The 17,247-nt window shown below is 46.7% G+C and overlaps 1 protein-coding gene across 1 annotated transcript; it reads right to left on the minus strand.

The window, feature by feature from the left end:
• Positions 1-2,974: 2,974 nt before the first annotated feature.
• Positions 2,975-16,206, minus strand: LOC127331229 (uncharacterized). Its single transcript, XM_071825874.1, has 25 exons — positions 15,965-16,206; positions 12,793-13,019; positions 12,605-12,694; positions 8,397-8,412; positions 7,930-8,031; positions 7,767-7,826; positions 7,625-7,703; positions 7,379-7,529; positions 7,176-7,299; positions 6,848-7,025; positions 6,670-6,698; positions 6,314-6,462; positions 6,111-6,213; positions 5,847-5,942; positions 5,709-5,761; positions 5,469-5,589; positions 5,179-5,241; positions 5,034-5,093; positions 4,759-4,920; positions 4,450-4,520; positions 4,221-4,314; positions 3,956-4,092; positions 3,752-3,832; positions 3,468-3,573; positions 2,975-3,341 (listed from the first exon to the last, which is right to left on the minus strand). Exons 1-19 carry the CDS (start codon positions 16,160-16,162, stop codon positions 4,804-4,806), a joined length of 2,016 nt encoding a protein of 671 aa, XP_071681975.1. The 5' UTR covers positions 16,163-16,206; the 3' UTR covers positions 2,975-3,341; positions 3,468-3,573; positions 3,752-3,832; positions 3,956-4,092; positions 4,221-4,314; positions 4,450-4,520; positions 4,759-4,803.
• Between the last annotated feature and the right edge of the window lie 1,041 nt (positions 16,207-17,247).

Here is a 17,247-nt window from a genome sequence, read left to right on the forward strand (position 1 = left end):
AATCGGCCAAAATTATCCTCACCACATGTTACGCTTGTGTTCACCTTTGACCCTATCGGGAGCCGACGTGCGAATTACAGAGCCGATATCTGCCATTCTTTAACAGATTCGGCTGGGGGCACCTAAATACTGGAGCAGATGCGGGGGTACATGTGTGCAATGAATACGGGGGCGATAGGAGAGAATCGGCGGTAAAAAAAAAAACAAAAATTTACAGCCGATGCAAGGGCATCGACTTTAGAATTGAAGGGCAGCCGATGTGCAACCATCGACTTTAGTGGAATTATGCAATGTTTATCGAGTCTCCACCAGATCCAGGCCAACGGTGGTACCTTCTGTTGCCTCGAGTGAGTAAAACAATGGAAACTTCTTCAGCTACTTCGAGCCGATCCGGGTTCCTGAACCCCGTTGTCAAGGATTTCCAATCTTTGGGGCTAGTTCAGCTGAGACGGAAGATTATCGGCTGATTGGAGGAAGGAAGAGGATCGGCTGTGGCGCATTCTCTTTGACATTATCGCCCGAGTAAGGCTCGGGGGCGATGGCGCGAGTAAGACTCGGGGGCAACAGGCCTAGTGGATACTGCAGAAGAGCCGATAGGGATGCCATCGGCTGATTTTTCATTGCAGCCTCCTTCACAGGTGATGAGTATTGAAAAGGACCATTGGTTTTGGTCGGAAGAATTCCAAGGTTTTCCTGAAGATTCTGCATTATCCGCCAGAATTAAGAAATCATCAGTTGAAGAAGGAAAGGGCGAATTTCGAAGGTCCGATGCGGTGCTATCGGCTCATTACGCATTGGCAAAGGGGACGAATCGGCAAGGTCAGTAGAAGGAGGAATCGGCTAAATTAAACTCAAAGGAAATCGGCAAGATCAAATTGGGGAAAGTTCTTCATTGATTAGATTTCTTACATAAAGAGCTGATTGCTCTCAAAAGGAAGTACTAGGGGATACATTACCCCATCTACTACTACTGGCCCTATTCTAGAGGTCCTATCTACGGGCCATCACTGCCCTCGTCGTCGCCGTCGTCGCCGCTGTCGGCGCTGCTCCCGGCGGGCTCGTCGTCGCTCCAATTGCCGCCGACCGGGTCCTCGTTGTCTTCATCCTCTCCGTCAGCGTCGTCCTCGTCGCTGTCGAAGTCGCTAAGATTGCCCGGCCAAGGGCAGAACCGCTTGGCCGGCGGCTCGTCGGAGGAGCTCTCGTCGTCGTCCTCCTCCTCCTCTTCCTGCTCCTCCTCCTCCCCGGAAGAGGTGAAGTCGCAGGAGAAGCTGTCGTCGTCGCTCTCCTCCTCCGTTGCCCCAACGGCGAGGAAGCGGAGGTCGCTCTCCACGTCCGTCGAGGACTGGTCGTCCTCGGACCAGATGGAGAAGTCGTGGTCTGACTCCTCCCCGGCCGCAATGGCGCGGCGGATGTTCGCTGCATGGACCTCTGCCGGATTGTACTCCGGCGTCGGCTCACGGGATGCGGAGGACTGGCTGGAAGGACTCGATGGAGCAGAGGAGGAAGAAGACATGGTGGCAGGAGGGCTTTTGGAGTGCTAGTGCGATGGAGATACGGAGGAGAACTGTGCGTAGCGGTTAAATAAAAGGAGATATAGTGGAAATTCAATGCCACAGCAGTTTCCGAGGAAGTGGTGCCTAAGAAGAAAAAAAAAAAAACTGCCAGGTCACGCGGAGAAGTTGAGGAGGCAGGGCATCATGACGAAGGATACTGCGACGGTTCTGCCACGACATGACCCGACGAAGGAAAACAGAGTGATTTTGGAATTACCAATTCCAAAACCAGGGGGGCATGTGTTATCACCAGAATTTGACCGAGTCGGAGGTGGGCCACGATTGAGAAAGACTTGAAGATATACATGGAAGGAAAAACAAGAATTGGCCTTATACACGAAGTTGGGCTGAATTGCCCATTGTATCTGTAATTTAGTGGATCGTATCTTTAGATTAAAAGTTAGAGTTTTACTCGTGCACGGTTAGGTGCACGTCCGAATTAGAAAGTCCGCCGGACTATAAATATGTATCTAGGGTTTATGGAATAAACAACAACACAACGTTCACCCCAAAACAAACCAATCTCGGCGCATCGCCAACTCCTTCGTCTCGAGGGTTTCAATCAGGTAAGCGACATGCTGCCTAGATCGCATCTTGCGATCTAGGCAGCACAAGCTCCACGTTGTTCATGCGTTGCCCGTACTGAAGCGTCTTTGATGGTGGGCAACGTAGTTATCATAGATGTGTTAGGGTTAGCATAGCTCTTCGTATAAACATGCTTACGTAGTGCAACCCTCGCATGTCTAGCCGCCCTCACGCCTATCTCAGGCGTGGGGGCGGCACCCTGCTTGTTCTTCATCTAGTAGATCTGATCCGTTACGATTGCTCCTTGCTCTGCAAGGATTAGTTTAATATCTGCAATAGTTAGGCCTTACGAAGGGGGGGAGGATCCAGCGGCACGTAGGGTGGCGTTCGCAAGTCCTAAACAGGATGTTCCGATGATCAACGTCACGTTGGTTGTGTGGCCTTGTTTAGGATCGGCTTACGAGCACCGTGCGTGGCCGCGAGGCCCAACCTGGAGTAGGATGATCCGATTATGCGGTGAAAACCTTAAATCGTCGTAGATCTCATTAGCTTTATTTTGATCAAGCAGGATCACCAAGTATTCGTGCACCCCGTACGGATCATGGGTGGATCGGCTCTTTGAGCCGATTCACAGGATAACCTGAGAGCCGATCGAGGCTCTTATTTAATGTTTACGTGTATGCCATGCAGGAACTAAGCGAGGCATCCCCATCACCTTCCTGACCAGGTATAGGTCAGGTGGCACGCCCTTGCACTTCGCATCGCCGCGTGTGACCAGAAGAGCATTGCGGGCCGTCGCTCGGAGGGGTCTCAGCCAGCCGCAGCTCTAGGCTCTTCCCGGCTCTACCGTGTTGACAGGCCGCTGCCCGCCGGTGGGTTTTGGCGATCAACAGATAGATATTGAAGCAACAAAGCCACTTCCTTCCAAACAACTCTCAAATTCCAGTATCCAGGCTGCTACAATGTAGCACTCTTGCCTACGCACATGATCGTACAAGTTTATTGATAAATAAGAACGCACTGCCACGAAAAACTAACATTCCATGATTAAAACAAGCTATAGGATAGATGATCAAACCACCTAGTTAGGTTGCCCGGCATGAAGGAACCATTCCAGGATTGTCTTATTGAAATTGAAACGGTCGTAGCTCCTAGGCTATCGAGAAGTAACAGTTGGACATCTCAACTGAGAAGGATACGTGGTTGTCTTTACCCATCAAGGCGAATGGCTAATCGACGGTTGCCTGGACGAGAGAAAACAACCTGCATATATATATGCAGTGCACGTCAGTCAGGCATCACAATCAGTACCTGGACTAATTTGATGACTTCCATTTGTCTGGAAATGACATAGGTAAATTTGTATATACAGAGAGCATACATACGCACCTGGTAATCTCCAAGTGCTTGTGACTTGAAACAAGCCGCAGAGAATATGAGGTAGTACTCCCATATACGGATGAACCTCTCATCAAAGCCTAGAGCCAGAACTTGACTGCAAGAAGAAAGAAAAAACTAACTGAGCAATCAACGGTAGCAATATACGTGTATATAATCGTCGCAACAATTTACTTGCTTAATGAGCATGCTAGTCTTGCTCAACTGTAACAGTGAATGAACAAATTTCCTTGCAGTATTCTTCTATGTATAGTGAATGACAAGCGAATACTTACTTTTTGTTGGCCATGAAGTTGTCCCTCCAGCGCATCAGAGTTGTGTAGTAATGGCATCCAATACTCTCGACATGCTCCATGCTACATGCATGGTGCGCAACAAGATCATGGAGAGGGTTTAATCAATTAATCGACCGAGATCAATCCATAACCATGGAGTACCTAACCAATCAAGCGTCAATCGAGTGATTAAAAAGTACATACCTGAACCTCGATGATGTGGTCATGGCAGACATTACATGGCCCAAAGAAGGAAGGCAACCGCCAGGGAATATGTATTCTTTTATGAAGTCCGGCCTTCTTCTGATTGACTCGTAACGTTCATCTGGAACTGAGATAAACTGAAGAGACATGTATGTATTTGCACATAGGGTGAGTTCATGATCGATCATGTAAACCTAATTAAGGTGTTGCTCGGACAGAAAGGAGTATCTTTTGTTGACAATCATATTTGTCCTGCAGAACTAACCTGGACAACCAATATGCCATCTTCAGCCAAGCGAGATTCGCAGCAGGCGAAAAATTCGTCCATGTATTCATGGCCAACATGTTCGATCATACCGCTGATTGACAGAAGAGGAATACGTACATAATATAAGTATAACGGCATGCATAGGTACTGTCGAAGTCACAACACATTCTTTTTTTTTTTTTTGCCGGGGAAGTCACAACACATTCGTAACAGTAACAATGCTTACCAGCTTATGATTGCGTCATACTTGCAAGGTGGTATGTGACGGTAGTCACACAGCAGAAAAGTTATGTGCTCCTAAAAATTAATAACATCAACGTCAACACAAACTAAATCTAGTTAATGGTGAAATTGGGCCATGCTTGCCCCTATGAAATGCCATATTTACCCTCACATCTTTATATGAGTACAAGAAATGGAGGCCTGGAGGATAAAAAGGCTAAAATACTCACACTGCACTTTCTCAATGCAATTACTGCTGAACTATTAAAATGAACAGGAATTGCGTAAATAAGGGAGTAGCATAGAAACCAACCTCTAAGCCAGCTTGTCTTACTTTTTTCTCAGCGTATTTAAGCTGCTATTCAGACAAAGTGATTCCGGTGTATTTGCAGCCAGTTTGCTTAACCACTTGTATGGCTAAACTACCCCAGCCGCTACCGATATCAAGAACATGATGCCCCCTCTCAACTTTAGCCTTTGGATAAATGTGTATTTTGCAAGAATGAAGTACCATCAGGTCATGTTCACAACCTTATCTAACAAGTAATAAATCCAATGACACAATTTCTAGAGATACGTTAGTATTACCTTGGTGATTAGAAGGTTAAGTTTACGTTGCTGGGCTGCTTCTAAGCTTTCGTTCTCCGTCTAACCATTTAATTTTAGTCCATGAATTAATAAAACCACTCTACAAAATTTAGAAGCGGGGAACAAAATCACAAGATTTGCAAACCTTGAAAATTGCGCAAGAGTAAGTCATCGTTTTATCCAGGAAAAGCGAGAAAAAATCGTTACTCTGCATATATATACAAGATGACAGGACTGTTAGTACTATTTGATTTTTTTTATTATAGATGCACGTAAAGTAATGAATGATAACAAATATTTTTGAAAAGATTTGGAATACTAAAAGTCTCAACTCAATAAGATTTGCATAATTCTCGTATTACAAATTGACCTAAGCAGCTAGTTATCTTAATCCTGATGGAATGTAATAACAAAAGAAGAGACATGAGTATTGACAAGATCATAGTGCAGAGAGATGTTTCGACGAGTTTGTGTCGCGGTATTCTTCCTCAAGACGTGGCGCAAAAAGTATTTAGCATATGCCAGTTTAGCTATTACATGCACGGGTGTCAAACCCCTGCAAACCAAAAAAAGTTTTTATACAAGATTAGCCACAGACACATAGATTCTTAGGTACTACTTCATTTTGATCAAACAATTCAAAGAAATTTAGTGGATAATTGAAGGTTTCAGAACCCTTTTCTTTGAATGCCGCGGTTCCTACGCGCATCTCTGTTAGCAATGAGAATCTGCAAAGAATGGATCATGAATTTGATCTGAAATGAACAAGAACTAGCTCTACCAATAAGCTCAAGGAATCTGGTATAGTTTTACCAGGATAAGATTCAGAAGGTCTTCTCTCTTGTCATGAAGAGAGAAACATCCATCAATATAGGATTCTGCCAAGCCAATGTTTCCTTGTGTTGCAAGCTGAAAGTCGTGAGAGAGCCCGGATAAACACATGCAGTTCAAATGAGAAGGTTGGATAAAGCAATTGCAGTGGAGTATATTAGAAATTACGAATCACGCATGGACACAAGGCCCATCATAAAAATCACAAAATGCATGCATAGGCAGAAAAAGAGAAGGGAAGATAACCTTCCAATAAAACAAGGGGTCATGAACTCGAATGACAGATTTTACAGGGCATTTGTCGCAAGCTTTCCCAAAGCTGAACACACTACCTCCTTCTTCGACCAATCTGCACAAAAACTACTATGGTGAAAAATAGTCATAATACCGCATCAAAAAATAATCATAATTAGACGCCGCTTAGTATATCGACTCATACAAGGACTCACATCAAGTTACCAATGGATATGTATTGGTCTAAAAATCTTGCACAGAGAAAGCGTGCCCCAGTCTCGGTCCATGATGGAACCATCTGCTTTGGGTTCAGCAGAAGCTCACATTTCTTTCCAAGCAAGCCTTGAGCTGCTGCTTTCCCAGACTGCATCGATTCAATATGTGCAACGCAAAAAGATCTCACATAACTATTTCATGAAATAGTAATTCTGAATTGTACGATTGAGACTAAAAGTATATATGTGAGGGTAATGTATACACCCCCTGTGGATGAATAAAGGAGAAGCTTGGTAATCTAGTCTATGCGAGACATTTCTGAAAGAGAAAATGAACACTCTGTGCATGAAAATACCTTCAACCCATCTTCATGGAAGCCATGACCTGTGATCCAAGGTGAAGGGATATTTTAGACCTAATGTTCCTTAGACCTAAATTTAATAATGTAGTAAAAGTCTATCGTACATCTACATGCAAGTTGCACCAAAACAATATCCACAAAATGAAATGAACATCTTCATGGAACAAGTTACCTTGATATGCCCCGCAGAACCATATTCCTCTCTTTCCCTGGATCTGATCAAACTGAAGATAAGCCTTCGCAGCAGCCACAGATGGAATAGGAAGGTTTGTATGACATTTAAGCAATACGTGATCCGGAACACAAGGGGGATTGAGTGTCACCAGGAAAGGCCTCACAGATTCAATTTTCTAAAAGTGCAGAAATAAAGAACAAACATACCACAATTAATAAATAAGTGATGGATTCATACTGCTGGAGGGGTTTAGGCTCCTTCCGTCAAGAAATATGTCATCAATAGAATTAATTCATCCCATACATATGAAAATGACAAAGTTTACCTGAATATGGTTTAGCCAGTAAGTAACAGCAAACCCCCTGCTAGTTGTACCTAGGAAATTCCAGGCGCTCCATGCCGACGTGTTTTGGGGCATCAAACTTTGATCGCAGTGGAGGTATATGTCCCTGAAACATAAACAATTAGTAGATCAGATAAAAATTTATTGATGTGTTGTTTTAACATTAGTAGGCATGCATGCTTCACCTGTGGAGATACTGACATGCACCTAGAATCTTCAGTTCGTAATGTGTGGCTTCAGCTCCAAGTACTTTGAGAGCATTAGGTGCATGGACTCCAAGGATGACACTGTCGTATGTTTCCTCTGAACCATCATTCTCCAGGACTCTGTAGCGAGCTGCCAATGCAAAGGTATTGTTTCAGTTACTTGATCAATAGTAATATGGTAGCATTGCTTGTCTTCGTACGGACAATCAACATACGTGTACGTACCTCCATCAAAACTTGAAACAGATTTGACCCGACAACTGGTTTTAATTTGACAACCCATGCGCTCCAATTCTCCTTTTATCTGCTAATACGAAATTGTTAAGTCCCTGCATTTTGAGGCCAGCTGATAGATCGCCATACGCACCTTGTTCACATAGGACACTGAACTGGGCTTGGCAGTGGGCAACTGGGAGTGACGAAACAGCTGAGAGAGTGCAGCAACTTAATCACCAAATTAAATTTCAAATGCACAAAGTCGATGAATTAAACATGTAAATGCGATGCAGCCAAAGTAGCTAGCAAGGCACCTGAAGAAGATCATGGTTACGGAAAAATGACAGCACGGAGAAAGCCGAGAGGCTCAAAACACCTTGTGATGAACATGACCAACTGCCTGCGCAGATTGGAATCTGCACCAAATATATATTATTTGTGTCATAAACTTAAAACTGCGTAAACAGGGATGACGCAGTCTGCTTGTGTACTCACAAACAGTTTTACAAACTAATAATTACCAGGCACCAGCCTTACAAGCCATCCATGCATGTTGGTGGGAAAGCTAATTTTACTTTTAATAATTTGAATATTCCAGGTAAAAAAAATTCACCTAAACTTTTTATACTTATTTGGAAATTGTAGTTTCTCTTCACAGTTTTACGTAACTGTTCAAAAAACATGAAAACAAAAATTAAAACAGAAATGTCTTAATGCGAGATTTTTCCAAAATGAAGGGTACACCAAAAAATGCCATAAGAAAGCAAATTAGAAGCAATACAAGATAAGCCTCTTGGTTTCGGTTACCCATGACTGTGGCATGGCCTTTGAGACGGAGTCCCGCCCTGTCGCGGAGTCGATATCCCTCATTCGTGCGAACGAGGAGGCACAGGCGGTGCTGGCCCTTGCGGTGTTCCGCAAGGAGGTGGAGGTGGCTCGCAAGGCCGCCTCTTCTTCCGCCCCCGGACCCGTGGCAACTGGGGTTGCCCCGGTCTCGGGCGTCGACGGTGACCCCTCGCTTGTGGAGGTCCCGGTTTTGGCTGCCACCCGCGCCAACACGGGGGGCATTCCGAGGGCTAGTTTGGCATCCCGTTCTGGACGGAGGAAAGCTCCTCGCATCTAATGCGGGCGGGCTTCTACAACATCCGTGGGTATGGTAGGCCGGGGCGCCGTACCCAAATCAAGGAGTTCATGACCCGAGAGCACCTGGACTTTGTGGGGTTGCAGGAGACTATGAAGGCATCTTTCACGCCGGCGGATCTGCGGGGCATTGACCCCCTCGGCAAATTCGCCTGGCACCACTCCCCAGCGTCGGGGCGCTCCGGGGGGATGCTGCTCGGCGTCAACGAAGATACCTTCGATGTCCTGGGATGGGGCTCGGGAGCCTTCTTCCTTAGGGCCGATGTGCGGCAACTTGATACCGCTAAGGTCTGGTCCCTGTTCGTTGTTTACGGGCCTGCTGATCATCAGAGATCTGGGGATTTCCTTGCGGAGCTGTCGCTGGCCATCGGCGCCTGCCATTTTCCCTTGGTGGTGGGCGGAGACTTTAACCTGATTAGGGGATCAGAGGATAAGAATAACTCGAACATTGATTGGCCTCGGGTGCATCGTTTCAACGATTGTATCGCGTCCCTTGCCCTCAGGGAGGTCCGTAGGACGGGCGCCCGATACACTTGGACGAATCGACAACTCGACCCAGTTCGTTGCGTCTTGGACAGGGTGTTCATGACTGCTGAGTGGGAAGCCCTTTTCCCGCTCTGCTCTCTGGTGGCGGATACCATCATTGGGTCCGACCACTCGCCGCTGATCCTAAGCTCTGGGGAGGAACTTAGGAAGCGTAGCCCTCGTTTCTTCTTTGAACAGGGTTGGCTGCTGAGGCCAGACTTTGGGGATCTGGTTTCTAGCAAGTGGGGTGATTTGGTTGCTGCCCTGGGGTTGTGCGCTGATCCTATCACGCGTTGGCAACGGGTCTCGGCAGGTCTGCGGCAATTCCTGAAGGGCTGGGGGGCCAACCTAGGAAGAGAAAACCGCGACTTGAAGGCCGATATCCTTGCGCGCATCCAGGCCCTTGACGTGGTTGCGGATGGGAGTGGTCTGGAGGACGAGGGGTGGGCTCTTCGTTACCATCTGGAGGACCAACTCACCCATCTCTCGGAGGTGGAGGAGGAGTATTGGCGCCAGCGGAGCAGGGTTACGTGGCTCACCAAGGGGGACGCTAACACCGCGTTCTTCCACGCTTATGCTAATGGAAGACGCCGCAAATGCGCCATTTCCAGGCTCATGACGGATTCGGGGATCCCTGTCGAGTCGCACGAGCTTCAGGCACACATCTATGAGTTCTACCGTGCCCTCATGGGCTCCACGGGCGAACCCCCCCTGCTCCACCTTTCCCCCTCCTTCTGGCACGCTGCGGCTCAGGTGTCGGAACGGGAGAATGATAGCCTCATGGTCGCCTTCTCGGGGGAAGAGATCGATGCGGTTCTGGCTAGTATGAAGGTGGATACCGCTCCAGGGCCAGACGGTTTCCCGGTGGCCTTTTTCAAACGCTTCTGGCATTTGGTGAAGCCTTTCATCATGGACATCGCTAATGGCTTCGCTCTGGGGAGAGTTGACATTGCGAGGCTCAACTTTGGGATCCTTACGCTCATCCCTAAAGTCTCTGGGGCGGAGAATATCAAACAGTTTCGGCCGATTGCTTTGATTAATGTTATCTTCAAATTTGTCGCTAAGGCTTATGCTACCAGACTTTCTCCGATTGCCCATAGGACTCTTAGTCGGGCACAATCTGCGTTTATCAAGGGTCGCCATATCCATGAGGGGGTCCTCTCCCTTCAAGAGATTGTCCACGAGACTAAGGCCAGGAAACTTAGGGGAGTTTTCCTGAAGTTGGACTTTGAGAAAGCCTATGATCGGGTGAACTGGCCCTTCCTCCGTGAGGTTCTTCTGGGCAAGGGCTTTGAGCCCGCTTGGGTCCACAGGGCCTTGAGTTTGGTCTCGGGGGGCCAAACTGCTATTTCCATCAATGGAGATATTGGGAATTACTTCTGCAATGGACGCGGGGTGCGTCAGGGTGATCCCCTCTCCCCCATCCTCTTCGACTACGTCGTCGAGGCCCTGGCCTCTATCTTGGACAAGGCCAGAGGGGCGGGGCACATTGCGGGACTGATTCCTCATTTGATCCCTGGGGGGGTCTCTCATTTGCAGTATGCAGATGATACTATCATCATGTTCCAACCTGACGATTTGGCGGTGGCCAATCTTAAGTATATTCTCCTTTGCTTTGAGAGTATGTCAGGCCTCCGGATCAACTTCCACAAGAGCGAGGTCATGGTGATGGGTTTGGCGCCGGGGGAAGGCCAGCGGATAGCTCATATGCTTAATTGCAAGTTGGGCTCCTTTCCGTTTAACTACTTGGGGCTTCCGATTAAGGACCGCGCCCTTTCTGCGGCGGATTGGGGTCCGTTGACGGCTAAGGTGGGTAAGCGTACCGACCCCTGGATGGGGAAACTTATGTCCTCCGCGGCGCGCTTGACTCTCACCAACGCCTGTCTGTCGTCCATTCCGCTTCATGCGATGGCGGTCTATCTCCTCAGCGACGGAACACATGGGTTGCTAGACCGCCACCGGGCCCGCTTCTACTGGGAAGCCAACAGTGCTAAACGCAAGTACCACTGGGTACGGTGGTCGGCGATGTGCACGCCCAAGAGCCTTGGGGGGCTGGGCATCACTGACTCGCGCCTCATGAACGCCTGTCTTTTGGTCAAATGGATCTGGAGGATCTACTCTGGGGAGCAAGGTCTTTGGGCGGATATCCTCAAGAGCAAGTACCTTAGGGAGAAGGATCTCATGCTGGACGAGCATCGCCCTGGTTCCCAGTTCTGGAACTCCATTCAGAAACTTAAGCACTTGTTTCGCTTGGGAGCGAAGCATAGGGTGCTTGACGGCAAGACAACGAGTTTCTGGCGTGATTGGTGGCAGGGGTCGGGACCCCTATGCGACCGATTCCCTACGCTCTTCGTTGTTGCCACGGACCAAGATATCTCGGTTGCCGCTGCCCGCACCGGTACCTCGTGGCACCTCCCGCTCCGCCGTGAGCTTGGGCCGGGAGACCGGGTGGCCCTTGCCAATCTCCTTCGGGAGGTTCGGGTGCCACCTCCCTCCCCCCTTCCTGATCAGGTTACGTGGGCCCTTGAACCTTCGGGGAGGTTCTCCGTGCGCTCGTTATACCTTAGACTTTGTCAGGGGACCCCCTCGAAGTTCTTTAGCGACCTCTGGAAACTCTCGATCCCCTCAAAGGTCCGGATTTTCCTTTGGCAACTTGCTAGGAAACGCCTCCCTTCTAATGAGAACATCCGGCGGCGTAGGGGGCCGTCCCTGGGTCTTTGTGCCCTTTGTGGGGAAGTTGAAGATAACAATCACATCTTTTTCGACTGTCCCCTCGCTCGGTTCATGTGGAGTGCAGTTCGGGAACTGCTCGGCCACACTTGGAACCCGTCTTGTTTCGCGGATATCTTTAGGCTCCTCCATGCTCAGCGGGGTCAACCTAAGCGGGTCCTTGGGATGGCATGCGCTGCCCTGCTGTGGACGCTTTGGAATATTAGGAACAAATTCTCGATTGACGGGGTCTTTCCCCGCCAACCTGCTGATGCGCTCTACAAAATGTCTATGTACTTGCAGGTGTGGAAGCTAGTGGCTAGGAAGAAGGACCGCGAAGCTGTGGAGTGGGCGGTCACCCGGATCCGCACTCTCCAGTCGACCATCAGGGACCGCGACAGCTAGATCCCTCTCTGGTGGCTTTGTATCTCCGGCGTCAGGCTTCGGTGGTGTTGGGGCACCCTCCGACCTTGTGTGTGTGTGTTTGTGCTTCAGTTTGGGGCGTTCCTGCCCGGTTGGTGTCTGTGTTGTAAGACTCTGTTGTTGTGGGCTTTGTACTCTGCCGTTGTGGCTTTATTAATTTAAAGCCGGGCTCTGCTCGAGCCTTCCGTCTAAAACAATAGAGAATATCCATGCGACTGAATGAACTGCCCCAACGTCTCGTCACGGTCCAGATCAGGGTTATGCTCATGGTACTCCAGGTACCTTCATTCCAAAGATGGATAAATTGTTACCGTATATGAACACAAGGCATATATATGTCCAGCTACGAAACTTGAAAACCGAGGGACTGAACTTCTTACGTCAGAGCATCCTTCTTGAACTTGACTATCTCATAGAACATGCGCCAAAAACTGGTTTTCAATATGTTGGTCTTTTGCGCCAAGAGGCTTGATACACCGTTTCCATTGCCCCATTCGCATCCTCTGCTGTTCCCGTCCGATTGTGCACTCACCGAGAAAGACATGTCGGATCTCTCCATCTCCACCCCGAGCCCTTCTAACCATTCCATCATGTGGGGATATGTCACCTGCATTTGACCGATGCATATGGCACAACAAAAATATTAGCGAGGAACACATAATATTACTCCATATTATAATTTAGGTTTACAAAGATCTTCCATGTTCAATCAGGGGTTAGGAAGTCTTATAAATATATATTAATAAGTGTAAATAAAAAATATCAATCAGGATTAAAACCATGCACGTATATTAATCGTATGGCTTTTGCTTCAATATCCTTCCTTTTTAAACTTTGGCCCTCTATGAACGACCAGGATCTCCGATACCCCTTCATGGGCTAACTTATCCCTTACGGTTTAGTAATTAAGAGGGAAAGGAAGAGGACACCGAAGCACAAAAATTAAATAAAGCCAACATGTACAACTACAACTGCATTGCAAACTGTAAGCGTCATTGTGACGTAGGCTTTTTACCATCGCGGCACTGACCACTTAATTTGTCATTAGAGATGATTCTAAGCTGATTTGCAAGTGGGTATGTTTTTGTAGACGGTCTCCCCCCTTTCGCTCTCTCCATAGTTTAGAAATTAGACCATTGTCAACAGTGTGGCGGAACTAGGCATAAATTGTTGGGCGGGCCAATACATAGAGAAGATAGGTAAAATGGACTATATTTTCTTCAAAACGGAGACAACGCTCTGCATCGATTGATGCATGTGGCTCTTTATTTCCTTATTTCATGAGTTTAAGTCTTACAAAGTATTACATCATGCCTCATGGGTCACACAGGATCGATACATGTACCAACCATCTAAAAAGAAAAAGAACTATTATTAGGTTAGATTTTACAAGTATATCTGCTAAAATAGTGTGAGTTGAGCGGGTCATGAGCTCATGGCCTGGTTTTGCCCCAACCTAGGTCTGCGAGTGATTTTCAGCCTTAAACTCATGGAGGATGAATCGCCCTTGTTTTCTTCATTTATTATGCTATGTCCCGTCATTTGCCTTGACAGTCAGGGCGCGTACAATGGGGTGATGTTAGTTTTCTTTTAGAGTTGTCACGTCAGGTTTTTGCTTAGTTGAAGGAGAGAGAATGAAGAGAGAGAAGATTGTCTTCCCTTAGCTAAGGGATCATCTCTTAGGAAATAAGGGAAGACTATTTTCTCCATTGTATCACATATGTCTTCCCTTAGCAACAAATTTCCTATCAAAATTTAATTATTCATATTATTTGCTAGAGATGGCTGTAAGAGATAATGCATTGTATGACTTATATCTAATACCTTCCTAGGTGATGTGGAGAGTAAGGGAAGGCATGACTTCTCTACCATTGTACATGCCCTCACAACTGGTTGGCCAGGAAAAGGGGAATATCTGATTTTCCTTTTATAGAAACCAGAGTACTACTACATATAGGCATGTTGGTGCTTTTACTACCTGTCGGTGCATTTAATTTTTTTACCACAAGTAGGCGCAACCTTACAAGTGACACCAGGCGACAGGGACCAATGAATGCATGGATAAACTGTGACACCACCTAGCCTGCTCCCCGTCACAGCGACACTATTTTGCCGTGTAGTACTTGACCAACTCCACAAAATTTTGTTCGTCAGATAGCAGGGACCATAGGCTCCTTTGTTGAGGGCTAGAACTAATCTTGTTATTGGTCTTAAGTTTATGTGAGTAGTATATATCATGTGTTAATTGTTTTTATTTTATGTGTCATGCTTGCGGTAGAGTACACCTATAGAGGAATGTTCATTTCTGTACATGTAATTCTAAGTTGCATCAACGGGATTAATGGCAATGGGCTATAAAAGAAGATTAAATAATAACAAGATAAATGTTACTCCATCCGTCTCGGTTTAACAGACACGCACGCAATTTAAGATAAACTTTGACCATTGATTTGGTCAATAAAATATAAATTTTATGTCTATAAAATATATATCATTAGATGCGTATGCAAAAAAGTTTTCCAATGATATAATTTTTGTGACATATATTTTATAATCTAGTGACCAAAATAATGATCAAAGTAATTTCTTAAACTACGTGTGCGCTGTTAAACTGAGACGGAGGAAGTATTGTTAAAACTAGTCTTATTAGGGCATCTTCAATGGTAGGCGCCTGTTCAGACGCTTAAGTGAAAAAATATCCAGAAATTAATCCTAGCGGCTATGCATGAGACTAGATCAGCAACGGTAATAAACTGTAAACTCTAGACGCTTATTTCACCAACCAACTTAGCCCGCTTTTTATGCGGCACAAGGCCAAAGCTCACAGAGCGCCGGCGCAAAGTTTTGCATCGATGCTTGAAAATAAGCGCTCACTAACTGGGATTACACGCCGCAACTATCGATCGGCCGGGTGGAAAATCGTGGCGCCTCTAAACAAGCGTCTCTAGATACGTACAAACACGAGGAACAACACAACACGGGTCATACGGGCCTGTACAGGGCTGTACGGCTGACGGTGGACCTACACTGAAATTACGATCGTGTCCCCGCTTACGAACATGTATGGAAAGATCTTCACCATTGTTGTGTTTGACGCGTCCAAAAAATTTCTGGTGGTGGAGCACCCAGCAGAAGTACACGCAAAGCTAGCAGTGTTAGTTGCCAGCCTAGCTAGGTAGTAGTAGGAGTGATACACAGGGTACACGAGGATGACCTAGCTATTAGACATAATGAGATCGGCCAAGTCGTGTGTGGCCATGTGATTGCTATGACCGTTTTTTGTACTCTGTTAGTGGAGTCATTAGTGGATCAACCAGTTGTGGGCTTGACCACATGTGTGTGCTCGTGCATTAGTTATAGGCTTGAAACCAGGTTGTTTATTGGACGAGAGCGAAGAAGCGAAAAAATGTGCAAAACGAGTTTATGCAGCGTTCTTCTCCAGTGTGTGCGTGTTCATCGTCTTCTACCTTGGGCAAGGCCTAGGCAGACCATCATTAGTTCATTACATATGTCCGCACTCGGAGCAAGAAGCTACATATGCCATGTACCGACCTGGTTGAAGCTCAGGAAGCCGAGGTCGAGTTGGACGCTTCCGGCGGCGCCGTCGCTGACGGCCACCGTCCTGGCATGGCCTCCGAGGCGCTCCTCCTCCTCGTACAGGGTCACACGCACACCGCCTCCGCTCGTGGCAAGCAGCTCGTGCGCCGCCGCCAGCCCACTTACCCCGCCGCCCACCACCGCCACTCTCATTCTGCTCTGCTCGCTCTCTCTCTGCGCTCTCGCTTTGCTCTCGATGTTCTCTGCTAGCTCTGCTCTCTCGCCCTGCCCCTTCTATTTAACATGGCGTGGACGAGGGCTGCGTCACAACTCACATAGTGTCTCCGTTTCAACTTGCATCACGTCTCATTACATAAATAAACAAATGCCGACGTACTAGGATCTAGGGCACATCAGACATCTTTGCGAATACTAGAGCCATCAGAAATGATTGCTTCTACTTAATCGTAGGGGGTATGGAAATATCACAAACAATGAATGTTAAACCAGTCGTACGCGTTAAACTCATTTCGCACATATTTGAGTTTAAAACTACGCGTTGCTTCTTGCAAGTATACCACACGAGTTTTTACACTGCACAATTTAGCAGTATCATCAGAACCATGTAGCAAATGTATGCCCAATTGTACCAGTAACCCATAACTAAAAGTTGCATGCATATATAGTACCAAATCTCAGTTATATTTGGTTGCAGTTCTGTTTTATCATATGTATACATCCATTTGTGACATAGTTTCATTTGGTAGCTATACAAATGAGAAAGATACACAAAAGAACATACCATTCAACTTTTCTTGGTTAAATCTACAAAAATCGTGTGCAATAGGAGACCATCGCACATGATTTATGAAGTACTAGACACCCCGTAGGCGTTACTCCGTCGTTGCTCCGTTTTAGATTTTTCCTTTTTTGTTTGTTTAAACTATGTTAACTATGTATTTTGATCAATGAAAAAATCAAAAAAAGTATGTCGGGTCGCTGGGGGCACCCAAGACGCAAACAAACAATCAGAGCTGGAATAGCAATTTCACGTCCGTGATCTAACACAAACAAACGCACGTGGTCACCATGCCAGGTTAGCCGGTGGAGATGCCATTGTGAACTCCAGTTTCATGGAAGCCAAGTGATTCCTTTATAATCCAAAAACATATATGCTCAACGATTGAATGCTCGACCTACACGCGCTCCCTTGAATGCTCTACAATTGGGGTCCCTGATTCTAGCTGAGATCGATCGAGAATACTGTAAGCATCTACCAAATCCGTACTGTAGACGGA

Source organism: Lolium perenne, chromosome 2 (genome assembly GCF_019359855.2).
Source record: "Lolium perenne isolate Kyuss_39 chromosome 2, Kyuss_2.0, whole genome shotgun sequence".
Lineage (NCBI taxonomy): Eukaryota > Viridiplantae > Streptophyta > Magnoliopsida > Poales > Poaceae > Lolium > Lolium perenne.